The sequence below is a fragment of the Rhincodon typus genome, chromosome 7, assembly GCF_021869965.1.
Source record: "Rhincodon typus isolate 14 chromosome 7, sRhiTyp1.1, whole genome shotgun sequence".
Lineage (NCBI taxonomy): Eukaryota > Metazoa > Chordata > Chondrichthyes > Orectolobiformes > Rhincodontidae > Rhincodon > Rhincodon typus.
In genome coordinates this window covers 74,631,254-74,650,454 of record NC_063338.1, presented here as the reverse complement: position 1 = coordinate 74,650,454, position 19,201 = coordinate 74,631,254, and the positions used below count along the sequence as shown (strand labels likewise).

Sequence of the window (19,201 nt, the reverse complement as noted above, 5' to 3'; positions counted from 1 at the left end):
TCTGGGCCTTACTACTTGGCCAGTTGAGCTTTTTGTTTATGCTTGCTTCTTCAATTGCCTTATCAAGCAATCAGCCTCTGGAGATAATGGCCATCAGTGACTGTCTCTTAGGCGTCAGTGGCAATGTCCACCATCTTCTTATCTTTCCTGCTTTGTCTATCTATATCTATCTTTGTCACTGAGAAATCGACTCCCTTGAGGTAATTCTTGCAACCAACTTGGTGCTAAGCCTACGGTTTTTTAATTTCTTTGGACTCAACCAGAGAGGTCAAGAGGGTACTGAGATATTTGTGGAGCCCAGGATGTGCATAAACTTTGGTCAGATCTGCTCCCTGGAGAGGACTGTCCAATTTAGCTGTAGGGAATTATTGCAACACAACACAATTGATAAGCCCAACTTGACTGGCATAGAGAATGGATATAACAGGCTGACTCCAGTGGTAAGGACTATTGTATCCCACTGGTCAGTGATCACTCACTTCAAGTTGACGCATCACAGTTCATCTGCTTCAATGGATGTTTGAAGTCTCTGCTCACCGTGTCAATGGACCAGGCTAACAAATGAAATAAAAAGATTGGAAAGCTAGAAAGGCAGAAAGGCAGAACCATGCATATGGGTTTGACAGAGGATTAGCAGCTGATTACTAACATTTGGAAGACATCTGTGATTGAACAAGGTTAGGGTTCACTAAGAATCTCATGAATCTCAATGATACAATCAACTAGAACTAGACCCTTCTTCAGGTCCCGACCCGAAACATCGACTTTCCTACTCCTTTGATGCTGCCTGACCTGCTGTGTTCCTCCAGCTCCACACTAAGTTGATTCGGACTCCAGCATCTGCAGTTCTTGGCAGCTTCTGGTTCTGAATGTGTTTTCTCCATTCATTTCTCAAATCAAAGAACATCAATTAATCTCATGATTATTCATTCTCCAACACCCCATTTCACTACTTCATTAGGGAGACTTCATACCTGTTCTGAGAGGGGCTTGACTTTGCCATCACCCACTGAGGTCAAATGGTGTTGTGTACTGGTTCTGATATGTTTTGGTGTATTCTTTTCTGTGCTGTGGTCATATACTTTCATGACATCTACAGAAGGTATCTACGTATATACAAGAATTCGCAGAAAGCCTTGTAAAATACTCATCAGAGAGTTGCTCTTTATTGATTATCTTGCAATAGCTTTCTACAGTAAAGAATACCTGAACTGACAAATGGATAACTTTCTCATGTCGACAAAGAGTTAGATTTGACCATCAGCGTCAGGAAAACAAATGCCTGGGGTGTTGCCGTACTGCCTTCTGTCAGCATTGACAATGTGATCCTGGCGGTTGGTTATAGCTTCTCATATCTAGGCTCACAATCGCCAGCAATCTTGATATTGAAAACAATGCACATCTCAAAAGCTGCAGCAACTATGTCCAAGTAAGTGTATATGGAACAAGAACAAACTGACTGAGAAAATCAAACTGAAGCATCTAACAAACCTGCCTCCTCAGTGTTCTCTTCTATGGTGATGAGACTGAATAATGTGTGCTAGGTAGGAGAAAACACTGAATGGTTTGCAAATTCACTGTCTCAGAGGTATTTTCAGTATATCTTGGCAGGACAAGGTCACTGATTCAAAAGTTCAGGAATGAATTACAATAAAATCTAACAATTTCCAGTACTTGACAGATAGAAACATAATTTTGGTTGATTTCTGAGCTTCTGCAGCCAAGAGATGGTGAGCAACAACTGATGTAGGTGGTGTATGGCTGTTTATTCAGAAATAGGTGTGTTGAGACACAGTCTTCAGTAATAATCCTGACCTGAACAAAATGGCACAGGTGAACTACGAGCAGAATTCTTTTTTCTAAGTCAGCGTCCATCTGATAACTGCTGAAGTGGATTGAGAATGCCTCCAAACCATAACTAAATTGCTTACAGCAATCAGTCTGACCAAAGTATCTGGCTTATGCTTATGATATCAAAGTAGAGTCGTGTAGTTTATAGGTTAAGGGCATATGTGGAAACCACAGGGTGATGTAAATATAAGTAACTTTGGTATTAACAATCAACAGTGAAGGTTTACATTTTAAGAAAATATTTTCTCTTACAAATTGGACGAGGGATCAAATGACAAGCACAAGATAAAAATGTTTTGTTTTAACAGTATAATTTCTCTATTTTCAGCTTGGTGGCTGATGTGATCGTGTTCAATTCAGCATTTAATATGGAATCATTCCTGATGTCCATTGGCTCTTTCATGAAGCTAATTCCTGATCATCGACCCAGAGAACTTGAGAAACTCATCAGGCCCAAGTGCCAGGTGCTGTATTTTCCAATCAAGTTTCCTGACATTGCCAGGTTAGTAGCCAGGACAAGCTGATATTTAAAGTTCACTAAAGAGCTGACATGAGTACAGTAATTTTATTTGTTTTGGCTTTGTGTTTCCATGCTTATTTTCATTGGTGGTAGTTTGCTGTGCCCAAAACAAGAACTGATCCAACGTAACTAAGTCAATTGATGAGTATGTATGGTTATTAATGAAACATTGAAAAAGTGTAGAGCACTTTTTGAAAAGTTGTATCATATTTTGGAGAATCATTTCTTTTCTGTTGTAATTTGGAAGAGCATTTTTTTCTTATACAAACTAATAACTCAGAATGCCAAATTCACGAATAGTGCAAAATCATTGATGATTGGATAAAGGTGTTTAACCCTTGACAATGTTTGCTTATATTGTAAGATTTTGCCATTTTTGTCGATGTTACGGTGATGATAAGAAGTTTTAAACAAGAGCTTGCACTACCCGACGATAATATTTTCTTGTGTAGTTATTAAGCTTATGTTCAGAGAAACAGGGGAAGAGTTGCAACACATTTTTTTAAATGAAAAGATTTTGGCTATCTTCTAGTCTGTGTTGCCTCACTAGATTTTCTTTTATAAAAAAAGCAGACTGCATAATAATATTGTAATCAAATAAGAACTTGAGATCAGCCGCAACTATGACACTGATTGATAACTAGTGCAAAAACTGAATTAAACTATTGATGCACAAAATATGATCGCTCCCCCTTCCCCTGAAAATATGCAGAATGAGAAGGGAGTATATAATGTTTCACAAATGACATTATGATTGACCGCATTAATATTCAATTTTTTCCTTTATAGGTACAAAAACATTAAATGCTCATTCTAACGGTCTATCATTTGTCACCATCAATACAATAAAGATTATAATGGAAGCTCACTTTCAACTCACTTTCTTATTCCATGCGTGAGCACGGCATGCTATTTAAACTGCATTTGTGATAACAGTATAGAAGAGCTCATTTATCTCACTGTGAACAGTAAAGTATTATTAGCCCAGTTTGTTTTAGTAATTATAAGCTGCTTAAGTCATTACTGTACAGTAATGGAATTATTTGATTGTACATATCAAAACTGAGATTGTGGTATATTTGCATATTTTCTATTATCTAATGACATTCATCTACACCTGCCGAAACGTTCCACATATAAGGTGACATCGGTCAAAATGAGAGCTTTCTTTCCAAAATGAGAGCTTATATTTTAATCTGTTCATTTAGCTTTCTTGGTGTTGATATCTATGTAAAAGAAGTTGACATTGAAATAATTGAATCAAAGATGAATATTCAGCTCAAGAATTTATGAATAAAAATAGGTTATCATACCAGAGTTTAAAGCACTTGTTTTTAAAATGAAAAGCCATTGAACATCAGCACTGGATAATATGGGAGTTGCATCAGGGAGTTGATCAGCTGAACCTGTAGGTGCATCATGAGCCTGTTGTTGTAAGTTCCCTTTGAAACTCCTCTTATTACAATTTAACTGCTTTTGAAAATCTCCAGATTGGGCATGAAAGACTCTGAACATCATGGCGACTAGTTTGAAAGATGCAATTAAAGCATTAGCCCAGAAATTCAATGGGTAGACAGTTGATTCTGCGGGTCAGATGGAGTTCCACAATGGGACCATGCCGAAATCCTAACAACCGCTGACTTCACAGAGATTGCTTAGGAAACTGAAATTTCCTTGGGTAATTCTTGGCATCTGGAAAAGTTGCATCTGTTAGAGTTGGAAATTCTGAAATGTTCTGACTCAATTAAGCTGAACAGTTACCTGGAAAAGTTAGAAGATTAAAAGCATTCTGTAATACTGTACTGACTACATGTGACTCCAGACCCATGACAATGTAGTTGACTCTTAATTGCCCTCTGGGCAATTAGGGATGGGCAATAAATGCTGCCTGAGCCAGTGACACCACATGATGTGAATGAATCACAAAAATAACTGTTAAATTGAAACACTGTCAATACTGACGACCTATCCACCCCTACAACAATAACAGCTCGACAACAATCTCTGACACCACTGGACACGAGATCAACCCTCGGGTTCCAATGCTGCCTCCCTGATCTGATTCTCTTGGACCCAGCGCTTTCTTCCCCTAAGATACTGGCCCCAAGCTCTCACCCACTTCCCAACCCAACAACATCCCCTGTCCAACACCCAATGGACTGGAGAACTCCTTCACCCACTGTTCTGGGCCGGGCACCAACAACTCTTCCCTGACCCACCTTAAGAGCTGATCCACTTAACTGACCATCTACCTGCACCCTCTAACCAACTTGCCACTGCCTCCCACTTACGGCATTTTACTCCTCTCACCCAACTGGCACCTTCACCTTACCCCTCTTATCTACCTGTCCCCCTACATCCTCACCCATCTGCAATGATAACTCCTGACCACCTGGCACCCTAACCCCTCCTTTCTCACTGGTGCTGTTGAGAGTAGCTGTCAAGCTATGCAGGACATTTAAACTGCAGAATATGGCACATTTACAGCTGGAAAAGATGATATGGTTTCCATGCTGATCTACTACATTGCTGGATGCAATCATTTTTAACTTGGTCCCTGTTGGTTTGCAACAGAAGATTCCTGTCCAGGAAACTTACAGGCATCCTAATCAAAACGTATGCTGTGTTTCTTAAAAAAAAAAAAAAAAAAATTTCTTAGGGTTTCCGATCTTGACTGGAAAATCTCTCCATTCTCTTTAAGTCTTGATCTTAATTGCAACTGCTAACAGTGAAACTTCAACATCTGGGAAGTGCAACTAACTTCCAAAATTATAACTGTGTGTTTTTTGCTTAAACTATTTGTTTTGTAACTTATTACATATAGTTTCAATGTTAACAGACTAGTAGTTTCTATTTTCAGTGCTCATTGGATAGAATGTTTTTCCTTCTTTGTGAGCAGGATTAAGATTATAATGGTAACAGGTTTGTGTATTTTAAACTAATGTGTTCTACTGGGATTAGGACAGATAAAGATTTAGTAGATGAAGACACTGCCTGCTGTGTTGCTAAAACATGCAATAAAGAAGATCTCAGATTTTATGTCATGTTTTTCCTGAGTTAGCAAACCTTGGCCATAGCTGATGTCGGTATTCTTGGCTTAGGAAGGAAAATTATCGTGGATCCATCTAGTCAGTGATAGTATTGAAAGCATGTGAATGCGAATATGTTGAAGAAACTCATTGTCTCAGATAGTTTGGTCTCTAGATCATCAAAGACTGGAAATGTAACTGAAAATGTGTTTGGGACCCTATAGAAGTCTTACCTTATTGATCTTCATGGGAATTGCCTACCTCTGACTCAGAGGTAGGTTCTGGACCAATCTTTAGTTGCTTAACTAGGTTGTTAAATATTGACAATATTAATCATATTAAACGTTTGACTAACTCCTGAGCAGTTATTGTACTGAAGCCTCTCAGTCACGACTATTGCCTCCAATCTTGAGCCCCCCAACTACCCGTCCTCCACTGAATCGACAACACAACTCAATGCCAACCACACTACCCCGTGATCCCTCCCTGACGAACCTGTTGACTAGATTTCCTTCCACCACTGAACTTGACTAGTCCCCACCTGACTACCCTTCCACAACCAGTCATGATTACCCCCACCAGCTAACTGCCCATCCCAACCTGATTTCACTAATCCCTGATCTGACTCACCCTTGAGCTGACCTCTCCTCTTGACCTGCCCAATTCCCGACCTGATTATCTCTGCCAAACCGAGTAGTCTATTTCTCCAGCTGTTGTAATGCTTGACCACACAGCTACCCTGAAAACTAGACCTGATTAATTCCCTACCCAAGTTGAGGAAGTTCCTGACCTGAGAGCACATTGCCATCCCCAACCAGTCATGATCACTCCTGACCATCTGACTGGCCCTCTAAGCCTACCTGACTAGCCCCAGAACTGATTACTCCCACCTTCCCTGACCCTGACCTGACTACCTGTCCTGATACAGCCTGACTACTCCTTACCCACCTTTTTACTCACCCACATACCTGCCCTCCTTATTCGCTACCTCTCGCACCCCACTTGTTTACTCATTTATCTACTTAGCCATTCTCCTGTTCACTGACATTGACTTGTTGACTAATATTCATCTATTGACTCAATGACTAGCATGCATACTGTATCTTTAAACTTGCGTCACAGCAGCTAGTGCAAAAGGAGTTGCATTTATGAGCTGCCAGTCTCATCTCATTGAAGTGACATGGTGGATCTCTTCAGTAGATGCTGTGCTCAGGATTTCTGGAAGAGCTGATGGGAAACATGGAGTAACACAGTGGCATGGAAAGGTTCATGTGGAATGAAAACCTGATGAAAATTGCTGTTCTGCAGAAGATCCCTGTACTTGATAAGATATGAATCAACAGCTGTATAAGATCTACTTGAGCACAGATCTGTAACTCAACAAAGGTGCTGTGTCATCAGAAGAGTAAATTGACAGATAAAAAAGGATTGAATTTTAGTTTTAGAAAAGGATTCCTCATAAAGAATTCCCTACCCGAGCTAAAACAAAACTTTAATTATTTCCTTGTATCATATTTATTGTTTCTAAATAGGCTCTCTAGGAAGTAATTAAAAAATACCCATATTTCTCTTGCACAAAAAAAATACTATCTTGAACAAGAGCAGGATTTTTTTGTACAGAAATCAGGATTCTTGAGAAATATATCCCATGTATCTGGCAGCTCCATGACAAAGGTATTACTTCTGCAAATGTTTTGGTCCCATACTGTCTGAACTAGAAAGGGCATTCTGTAAGCCATTAAGATCAGAATGGCTGAGTTGATGGTATAAATACCAACATCAGTAAGCACTATTGTCCTGATATGCACTGTCTGCAAAGAGGTTAAAAAGGACATTCTTAGAAACCTAGCATTGGCTGCCCGTGAATTATGACGAATTAATATTAATAATTTAGCTGCAAGAGATGTCAGGGAAATTATGATCACTGAATCCCTAAAATTGACTTACCTCCTTAGGATCATTAAGAAAACAGCTATTCATTTCATATTATTGTACACACAGCCATGTTTGCACGCATATATTTTTTAAAGATATGAATTTTGAGGGTTTTTTGTATAGATTCATGGAGCATGAGAGTTACTGCCACCATTAATCATGCCTAATTGCCTTTGGCAAGGTGATTAGCCACTACCTTGAGCTACTACAATTCACATATGTAGGTACAAACACAGTGCTGTTAGAAAGGAAGTTTCAGGATTTTCTTACAACAATTATATAGGCTCAGTGATTTAAGGGTGGTGTGACTTGGAGAGGGATTTGTTGGTGCTGGTGTTCGTTGTTCCCACTGGCTGCATGAGCCTCAGGTTCTTGCGCAGCAGCGACTTATAGAACTGGAAGTCAGTGCCATGATTGCCAGCTTAAAGTGTCACTAGTTTTAGTACGAGTCTTCACTACCATAGCTGAGATGTTGTTAGTACCCATTGCTTTTCAAATCTGGTGTATGTAGTCATTTCTTGACATTGGTGAGGCTTCTTATGGAACACTGTGTGCAGTTCTGGTCACACTGCTAGAGGATGGGCATTTTTCAATTGGAGAGGGTTTGGAAAAGACTTACCAGGATGTTGCCGGGAATGGAGGATTTGAGTTATAAAAACAGGGTAAGACTTTTCTCACTGGAGGTAGTAAGCTAAGGGGGTGACCTTATAGAGGCTTATAAAGTCATCATGAGGAACATGAATAAGGTGACTAGCAAGGGTCTTTACCTTAGGGTGGAGGAGTTCAAAACCAGGTGGCAGATTTGTAAAGTGAAAGGAGAAAGTTTTAAAAAGGATCTGAGGGGCAACTTTTTTTACACAGTCCTTTGTGTAATGCAATGCCCGAGGAAATGGTAGAGGCAGGTACAGTTACAGCATCTAAAAGACATCTGGGTAAGTTTATCAATAGGAAGGATTTGGAGGAATCTGGGTCATACACAGACAAGTGGGACTAGTTCAGTTTGGGAACATGGTCAGTGTGGACTGAAGGATCCATTTCCAGGTTGTGTGACTATGGCTGTCCGCAAGAGCTGAGATGGATTGTTGATTTGGCACTTCTGGCAAATGCAGTTCTTCAGTTTTGTCTTCTGTGCTGACTTACTGATTTGATGATTTGATTGGTGTGCAATCATTAGTGGAGACAGTGCAACACCGGAACAATAGTTATATGGCTGAGGAATTAAATTACTTGTGATGACATTAGTTTGAAATATTTTTCATGGTTTTTGTAGCTGGCATCATAATTACAAGCAGATGGCATTGTCAAAATTTGATGGCTGTAATTGTTTTTAAGTTGAATATTTCCATGCAATTGTTATTTAAGTATATCTGTCTGATCTGTTGTGAGCAGAACACATGACAAAAGCTTATTGGATGCAACTTGTAATGTTGATTCTGTGTTTGGATGTGCCAGTAAAACTGACAGTGATTAAGCAAACATCACAGAGAATTGGGCCTGAAAGTTCGGGCCTGTTTTTTTATCTGATACATGCTGTTTGATTTTCAACCAGACTGTCCTTTGTGCCACCTACTTGAGAGACCATTTGCTTTGTTGTGTTTTGATATTTGTTACCTAGTGAGACCATTTGCCATGTTTTACGCCATAAATGAAGTTCTTCAGCTCCCATTTATGATAGGTGTTAGATTAAAATGGCCTGATATCCCTTGATTGCTAATTGCCTTCCATCCCTTACTCCTAGTAATCTGTCAATCTCTGATTTAAAATTATTGTATGAATCAGCCTCTATTATTATTTGCCAGAGACAGTTCGATACTACGCCGACCCTTTTCCTGAAGTGTTTCCTAATGTTTTCTCCTGAATGACCTGGTCCAGATTTTAAGGTTGTGACTTCCTGTTGTAGATACTTTCATCAATCTTACCAATTCCTTTCATATTTATTGAGGGCTGCACAAGGGCAACATGGTGATTCAGTGGTTACCACTGCTGCCTCTCAGTGCCAGGGATCCGGATTCGATTCCACCCTTGAGCGACTCTGTGGAGTTTGCACATTCTTCCCTTGTCTGTGTGGGTTTCCTCTGGGTGCTCTGATTACCTCCCACGGTCCAAAGATGTGCAGGTTAGGTGGATTGGCCATGCTAAATTGCCCATAGTGTCCAGGGATATGCAGGCTAGGTGGGTTAGCCATGGGAAATGTGGGTTACAAGGATAGGGTGTGTCTGGATGGAATGTTGTTTGGAGGGTCAGTGTGACTTGATGGGCTGAATGGCCTATTTCCACATTGTAGGGATTCTATTCTTAATGTTGTATATTTCAATGAATTCATGCCTAGTTTATGAATAAGCCCCTCTCAATCTACCTCTCAGAGTAGCATTTTGCTGAATTTGTGTTGCACTCTTTCCTTGGTGTTCTAAGTTACAGTGCCAAGAACAATGCACAATATCCTGCTGCTTTGTATAACTATAGCTAAACTCCTTTTATCGTTGAACCAATCTCCCAACAGGGTGATTTTTTTTGAATTCTGTGAACTTAATATTAGTTGACAGTCTCTTAAGTGGAACAATATTGAATATATAAGATACTGAGTACCCGATGGGGTAACCTGACTTCGAGATTGGCTCTGCCAATTAGAATATAAAGGACTGATCCTGGGAGGAACAAACTTGTTCTGTGTTTGTTACTGATGCTATGTGAGAATGTTTCAGTCGCATAGCTTCATGTTAAATTGAGCCTGATGTCTCTCAACTGATCATTGTGTACCTGAGATGTAATGTAACTAGTTGTCAAGTAGTTTGTAATAAACCTATTTACTGATCATCAAATTGAACCCATCTTCTACCAAAGAAGATTATTCTTTCCCCATTCCTTATGATATCAGTACTATAAATTAATACCAGCAAGAAGGATTGATTGTAGTGAAACTACTCACAACTTCTCAGTCCCACCATTATAATGCCAGTTATCCATTGAATCTATCCTTGCTGACTCATGTTGACTTCCTGATTCCCAGTTGCTTCAATTCAGAATATTTATCCTCATGTTTAAATTGTTTTATAGCCTTATTCCTCCTTAACTCTATAACACTTTCCAGCACTATTACAATTCTGTAGTTTACTCCCATACATCCACTCCCCATTTATCTACAGTTAATGGCCATGCATTTAGCCTGTACGGGCTCCACCTCTCAAGTTCCTTATCTGAGCAGTCCTGCCTCTTCACTGACCATTTCTCCTTAATTTACACTTCTCTGACAAAGCTTTTTGTCATTCCCTCTAAAGCCTTCCTTTTTTAGATCATAGATTCCCTATGGTGTGGAAACAGGCCCTTCGGCCCAACAAATCCACACCGACCCTCAGAGCATCCCACCCAGACCTATCCCCCTATAACCACCTAATCTACACATCCCTGAACACTATGGGTAATTTAGCATGGCCAATCCACCTAGCCTGCACAACTTTGGACTGTGGGAAGAAACCGGAGCACCCGGAGGAAACCCATGCAGCCACGGAGAGAATGTGCAAACTCCACACAGACAGTCACCCAAGGGTGGAATCGAACTTGGGTCCTTGACGCTGTGTGGCGGCAGTGCTAACCACAGAGCCACTGTGCCGCCCTAAACTTGTGTCCGATTCCGCATTTGTTGATGCCTTATCAAGTTTTTCTGCAAAAAATATCCTGTAAAAATGCATGTTGTAGTTGCTGTTGTCTTTCTGATGATGGGCCATCAGATCGGAAACTCAGCTCAGGAATAACTAGTATAGCAAGGAGGTTGCCAATTAGTGAATTTCAGTTTTAGTTACTGGAAAAGGTAGTAAGTTATAGAGTCTTCGATGAAAACAGTGGGAGTTAGCTTCAGTGTCCCCAATAGGCCATGTGAGGAAGTTGCTACCTATGTAAAATTCGCTGTTCGACCAACAGTTTCACAACTCATAAATAGTAAGGGTGCCAAGAGAGCTGGATGTTGATTTTTTTTTTGTTTGCAGACGATGTAACCAAAATGCAATAAGTAAACATTCAGAAAGGTATCAGACATATTTAAGGTACTTTGGGAATACGCAGAGACAAAATTGAGGGATCAGAGGAAACACAAAAGCTCTCAACAACACGTTCACCTAATACCAAGCATTGTCTTCTGCAGATCATACGCCGAACTTAGCAGCCATTCCTGAATGCAGTGATCTGGAGTGGAAGCAAGTCATCTTCAATCTCAAAGAACTGCCTGTGGTGAAAAAAGACAAGGAAGATATGAGTGAATGGATTCTTGCTGAACTCATGATCGTCCGTTGTTTGATTGGGAAGAAAAGTCATTGTTGGAAACATTTTGGCACCAATTAGATAGATATGAATTGAACCACATTAGGCAGCCGAGTTGAGATGGTAGAGAATGATGTGATTAATTGCCACAATTCTAAGAAGGGTGAAGAAATGCACCATAACTGCAGCACTCGGGGAATACGGTGTTAGTGCAGACATTTTTGTTTGTGATGGACTTGTGATAAGACTGGTAAAATTCTGGGAAAGTAAATATTTGAATGCTTTGGAGAGGAAAGAAACATTTGGGATGGGCTGGAGTTTTGAAGGACAAATGGGTTGAGGGAGTGAGCTATTGTATGATGAGTGGAAACCACTAAAAATACCATCTCATCTGGAGGTCAAAAAAAGAATTTGAGTGGCTGCCGTTTTAGTGGAAAGATTGAGATCAGTGTTGGTGTCAGGTCCACTCCCAGGTTGGGTAAGAAGCAAAAAGTTCCAGACCATGAAGCGCAAGGAAAGCCAGTTCTGTTGTGTTGCCTCTTAATTGGGGGTCTTAGTCCATTTCTGCCCCATTTCTAAAACAGGAAGAAGTTTAATTAAGATTTTCAACAAACTCCGGGAAAGTTGGTCTGCCTACATCAATCATGACTTCTGGATTTCAGTTGATTAAAAATCTAGACTTTACCACAAGGTAATACCAATATGTTGGTCATTCGTTTTCAGACGTTGCTCCAACATTGTGAATAGACATTATAAGGAAAAAGTAAATCGACAGCTACTAATATTTTAAACTTCTGACATTTGAGTAGCCGTATTACTGTAACATTTTTACATAACATTGTGTGGGTTGAAAACTTGAAAAAGATCTATGAGAAGTTTAAACATTTTATTGTAAATCATCTTAATCTCAAAGTCCACATACATGTTAATAGGTCAAGCCATTTGCTAAATTAAATATTTTCAATATTTAGTATGTCCTGAATGAGAGTTTGATAGCTTCCTCTTTTAAACATTTACAAGATAAAGTACAAAGTTAAAGTATCATGATTTTGGATTGAAACTGGAGATTATAAAATCTCCCATCTCAACATGATCCCTCTTACTTCTTGATCCCACTATAAGTGAAGCTTCTATGGTACATTTCAAAAGTAACTACAGTTAGCCTATATCTGGGTGCAAACATTTCTGTTTAGAAAATATTTACAAATCTAATTTTTTTCTTAATGTGAATTTCTACTACAATTAAAAAAAAACACAGGCCTCTAAACTAGAAACAATTTCCAAAATAACTAATTCTTGACTTTCAACGCTGTATCTGCTTGCCAGAAAAACATTCTGTCCTCCCCTCTTTCTTTGCAAGCATTCATGTTCACATACATACAAATAGCAGATGTTGTAATATACTCTTCATGGTTGTTTTATTTTAGTACAGTTGTGTAAGAGATAAATTCTGGAAATAAATCTGGTCCAAATTTGGTTCGAAATCAAAATAAAATCCTGTCTTGATCACATGGGATTTTTTAAGGCTTACAATTCATTAAATTAGTGCCCTCAGTCCCGGACTTTCCTGCATACTGTGATCTCCTTTCTAAAATATATAGTTTATCACTTCCTTCCTGATGGAGAAACCATATCAAGAATCACTTTGTATGGCCAAACATATTATGTGATTTTAATGACTCAAAAATGGATCTATTGCATTTGTATACCATATATATTTGAGTAATGGTTGATATTTTGTCGGTGTTGATCACTGACTTTTAGCAAAAATGTCAAACCCCTTGTCTTATCAACTACTTCCAGCTGAAGTCAAACTCACTCTGGTGCATAACTTAATGGAATCATAAAATTGTACTTCTATGAAGGCATCTGCCCAGCTCGTGTACCAGTGCATGTCAACATGTAGTCACAGTTGGAAGACAAAATTACAAATGAAGTCAATGAAAATTTCCAGAGTGGCTTATCAATTTCTCAAGGATATATCCCAATCTTCACGATGAAAAAAGCAAGAAAATTAGACATTAAAGATTTTGAAGCCAGTACTGGATGATGTATCATTAGATGTTATGAAGTGAAACAATTTTGTACTGCAACCAAGATGACCAAGATTTCACAGCTTCTCTCAGCAGAACCTGATAACATGTTTACCGCACTTCAGCAGCGTATAATCAAATTTCTGAGAAAAGAACAGATACAGTTTGACCTGTAACAGGAACATGGATGAGACTCCTAAATTTTAACATGCTAGCTAGTCAGTCAGTCAATCAGTGAGCAAAGTTTGAGAGAAAATTGTTGGCCGCTGCCATTTTTATTACTGTCAGAGCTCTGGCTCAATTTCTATTTTCCATGAGTGTTGTCAAGAGTGTAAGTTCATACTTTATGACACATAATCACAGCTTCTTCTTATTGGGCAGTCCTTTGGCATCAACAGTGGTTTTCTTCCACTCCAAAGTCCTGCGTCTTGAAATGACTAAGCAGTCCAATGCTGAATCCACACACTCTACCAAAAGGGAGATCAGTGGTGTTTGAAGAGATGGGCTGATAAGGATTTTGCATTCTCCTTCCAACGCTACATCTGGGCCCGTCAGTGTGCTGACAAAGTAATCATTAAAACTTTTCATGTTGAAATTCCAAACTTCAAAATAAATGACATTGAAATATATATAAATTGTTCACCTTACGTGTGCATTGATGCATTAATGGAAGCATATGAAAAATGGACCTTATTTGGAAGGAAAAGGATCTTCTATCAACCTGCTCCCAATGCACAATGTTGCCCTTACTGATTGCCATAATCCACAGCAACACTCAAAGTTTGGGCCCCTCGAAAATGCCGCTTCTCCGGTTTGGCCAGTCTTAGCCTTGGAATCCCTTCCAGTCGGTGAGGATATTATATTTCTTCAGGGAGGTTTGAAGTCATCCTTAAAGTGTTTACTCCTGGTATCCTTTTCATGATGATGCTTGGAGTAGTGAGCTTGTTTTGGAACAGGTGCACAGATAATGTGATAAAACAAACTTGTTTCAGATCTCCTGCATCCACAAAATCAGAAACTGCTGGCAAATCTCAGGGGCGGGGCGGCGATGGCCTAGTGGTATTATCACTGGACTGTTAATCCAGAGACTCCGATAACGTTCTGGGCACCCGGGTTCAAATGCTTGCCACGGCAGATGGTAGAATTTGAATTCAATAAAATATCTGGAATTCAGAATCTAATGGTGACCATTAAATCAATTGTCGATAGGTTTTTCCAACAATCTGGTTCACTAATGTCCTTTAGGGAAGGAAACTTGCCTGGTCTGGCCTTCATGTGACTCCAGACCCACAGCAATGTGGTTGACTCGGAACTGCCCTCTTGGCAATTAGGGATGGGCAATAAATGCTGCCTAGCCAGTGATACCCTCATCTCATTAATGAATAAAGAAATAAAAGATCCAGCATCAGCTATGGGATGAGAGCAAAGCTAACATTTAGGGCAGCATGGTTGCTCTGTGGTTAGCACTGCTGCTTCACAGCGCCAGAGACCTGAGCTGAATTCCACCCTCGGGTGACTGCCAGTGTGGGTTTGCACATTCTTCCCTTTTCTGAGTGGGTGTGCTCTGGTTTCCTCCCACAGTCCAAAGATGTGCAGATTAGGTAGATTGGCCATACTAAATTGCCCATAGTGTCCAGGGATGTGTTAGGCTAGGAGGGTTAGCCATGGGAAATGCAAGGTTATAGGATAGGAAGATAGGATGCTCTTTGCAGAGTCGGTGTGGACTCGATGGGCCAAATGGCCTGCTTTCACACTGTAGGGATTCTGTGATTCTATGAAAACTGTTAGTGATGATGACTGGCCATAAAATGATCAGATTCACTATTCTGTCCTGTTCTGAGGAAGAGTCACCGGACCTGAAACATTAACTCTGATTTTTTTCTTAACAAATGCTGCCAGACCTGCTGAGCATTTCCAGCAACTTCTGTTTTTGTTCACAATTCTATTGTTGTATATGTCCAGGATAAAGGCAATGTTAATATTCTAGACAGAAAATTCTCCCAAAACAACTGTCAAAAGGTGCAGCTATCCATGTTCACAACAGAGGATGGATGGATAAAGGTTGTTAGAAAGTATCGCTGAGGAAAGTTTGGAGTATCCAGTCAGGAAGATTACATAATGGAAAATATCTTCCCATCTGAGACATTCTGATTAAAATTGTCTATCATGTTATTGCTCACGACAGAATACTGGTGGCTTAACCAACCTTTTACAATTTTGGATTTGTTTCTAAACAAGCCCTGCAAGAATGGCAGAAAAAAAAAATCACTAGATGATCAAAGAAAGAAAGATATTCATCAAGAGGAGAGCATATGGGCTCCAAAATTAGCAATCCTGTGAGAATGGGTTGTAGAGATCTGGAATGAAATCCGAATGGAAATTGTCATCCAATGATTTAGGAAATTTATTTTATTACACATTCAGTGTATGCTCTGGTGATAAGTAACATTTTTCTGATACTGTGAAAATCTGTCTGAATGGCATAAATGTATATTCATGATTTTTGTTTTTGATGAAATTGATAATTTCTGTTGCTAAATTCAATTTAATAGCTGTCTATATTGAGGTTGTTATTTATTTATAAGTGTTTCTGGCACCTGCAGCACTAGTTTTGCGGGCAGGATTGGTAGGAACTGTCTTTGATCTGGGAGCTCTGTAAAAGTGAGGTGATGGGAACTGGTATATTTCTACCCTGCTCTAAAATTTGTTTCATAAAAGTCAAACCTGCAATTTTTCATTAGAAATTTACTGTTTAAAGCTCAACCTGTGCATGGTCTATGTAGTAGACTACTTTATTTTACTAGATGCCTTTAAAAACATTTTCAGACATTTTCCTATGGTATACATTTGACAGCAGTGCCATGCAGATTAAAGAAGTTATTGTATGACACAATTCATTTGAAGAGTATTTAGGATATTTTCAGTCAGAAGTGCTTTGGCATCCTGCAATATGCATTTTTGTGTTATTGGAATGTGGATGACATTGATAGGTCTATATTTATTGTCTGTCTTTAATTTCTTTGCAGTTTTGGTGAAGCATCATCCTTGCATTGCTGATGTTGTCATATTTACTTTGGGAATACCAAACGTTTGTCCAGATTACAGGAAAGAAAGGCAGTATGTCTTCCAAGTCCCAATGACTTTGACTGGGAAAGAAGGTGGAGATTATGGTGTTCTCATTATTTTGTTGCTGTTGAGTGATCATGGATATGAGAGTTCCTTTCAAAGTTAGCTAGATGAGTTGCTGCGGTGCTCTCTATAAATCATATGCAAATTACTCAGGTGGTAGAGGGGGTGAATATGGGGATGAATTGTTGATAAAGAAAATGCAGATGTTTTGGCCAATTTTCCTAAGACAACTTGGTGGCATACTCAATCATATTCTGCATTAATGCTACAGGAAAGTTACTTCTTGAATATTCAGCTACTGCTTCTATGTTTAGATCAAGCTCATTCGGAACCATGCAGTCCCAGTGAAAATTGAATTGGACTTTATTGAATAGGTTCTTGATATGGCTTGTTGGACTGTAAGTAATTCCTTCCATCACCTTGGTTGTAAAAGGCTGTTGGGGTAGTAATTGGCTAATTGTAAAAGAGTGGAAGGGTAAGGATTGAAGCAGCATTTGTGAATAATGATGTAGTGGTAATGTCACTGGATAAGTAATACAGAGGCTTGGGCTGATGATGTGTGGTCACAGGTTCAAATCTCTCTACTGCAACTGGTGGAAATTTGGGCTTGAAATTCAGTCTCACTAATAGTGACAGTGAAACTGAGAAAGGAGCTTGCGGCACCGTGGTAGTAGTATCCCTACCAAAGACCCAGAAGATCTAGGTTCAAGTCCTAGACCTGTGTCATCCTATGTCCAAACAGTTGATTTAAATGTTTTTTTTTATTAAAGCAGTGGAGCATTTCCTTGATAGAGTGGCAGGGAAAATAAGATATGAGTGCAGAACTGATAACCCATTCACTTGCAGTTTCTTGGTAGCAAATGTGCACAGTAGCTTTGTGAAATTTTGAGAAGTAGGAGAATGTTAAGGGAAAATGCCTGATAACGTTTCCTTGCAGAAACATTCTGGTGCAAAGAGATATAATGGGACATTAACTAGGAGACAATAAGGCAAAAGTAACTTGGCGCCATGAACACTAGTGACAAGCAAGAGGCACTAGTTATGAGGGAGTTATAAAAAGCAGAATATAGTAACTGTTGGGTTTGCAGAATGTTGCAATTAGATCACTGCCAATGAAATTTCTCCACTGTTACTGAACCTTGATTTGCAACATTGATTGTGGGAGAGTTATAGTGATGATGGCAATAAAAATATGGTATATGGTGTGCAGTAATAGAACCTGACATTAGGCATAAAGATTTTGTTACGATTCTGATATGCTGAGATTTGATGATAGGCTAGACACCTTTGTGCGTCTACTCCTCTGCAGACCTATGTGGGAAATGAGTCATTTTTGGTGTGTCGGAAGGAATATCTGAAGTTTATGTTGAAGAGATGGCCTTTGCATGAACTAAAAGGGCACCAATACATTTGAAAAGGTAAAAAGGAAATGTTGTACGCTTTGATCTCGAACGGCAGTGCAACAAATTCTAATTGATCTTTGTCTTTGGTAATGTTTAAGTAAAGGATCATGTTCAGGATTTGAAGCTGCAAGAATAAGGAGAAAATAAGTTTGCCTAAAGTCACCTTTCAAGTCAATACATCGAAAGCACAAATTAATCCTTGCAGAATACATTGTGTGATATTTCTGTGTGTTATGATGGCATTTGTCTGTTTTGGGAGATGATGAGCTATGCCCAGGTGTAGGCCACTTCTGTATTTTGTGGCTTTTGTGGCTGTAGAGGACATTTTGTGAGTGTCAGTCCCTTCACCAGGTGGCACAAATGAATGATGTTGGCCTGATGTTGACTAATGTTTGTTCCTTCTCTTTTCTACAATCTGGTCATTTCTTTTAACCTACTATTTCTGTGCTCTTTTTGACTGCTATCTCCAAGTATTCCAGTTGGCAACAAGAGCTTCTTATGCATCGACTCCAATCCTGGTGAACTAGAAGCTTCCCTTGTAGGCATTCCCGGTATTGGAGATGTATGCAATTTGTTGGTTTCATGCTATGAGCAGACTGGCCACGGAGCATGTCTTTGGGATGTAGCTATCATCCATTCAGCTCACATGGCTCAGCCAATGGAAGTACCACTGACTCAAGGGCAAAACTGCTGGGGTTGGCTGTATGCTGATTTACCTGATTGAGTGAAAAAGGGTCACATTTTAACACCACTCTGGAGCTTGCAGGACAGTTTTTCTTTAATTTTGTTGATAGTGTTTTGGAATGATGCTTACTGCTCAGGGAGACAAGGACTTTTAGTTTCTTGGGCTGTCCTGCCAATTTTCCTGTATGAGACCTCTTGTTGAGCTAGCCAGGTGCTACAAGGTGAAGAGGCACAATAACAGGGGAGCATCCAACATGCGTTGCATCTTGTGTGATTGTATCAGGCCATGAATCAGGCAATCAAGTTGTGCTACCGTGATTTGATCTGTTCAGCTCTTAAAAGGTATTATTGTGCCAAGAGTTTCAT

At 39.5% G+C, this 19,201-nt stretch overlaps 1 protein-coding gene across 1 annotated transcript in view; it reads left to right on the top strand.

Moving 5' to 3' along the window:
* Positions 1–19,201, top strand: part of gtdc1 (glycosyltransferase-like domain containing 1) — a 226,869-nt gene that overhangs the window by 19,418 nt on the left and 188,250 nt on the right. Inside the window, exon 3 of the mRNA XM_020512422.2 lies at positions 2,180–2,353. Within this exon, the coding sequence (XP_020368011.2) occupies positions 2,180–2,353 (174 nt within the window). The remainder of the gene's footprint in view (positions 1–2,179; positions 2,354–19,201) is intronic.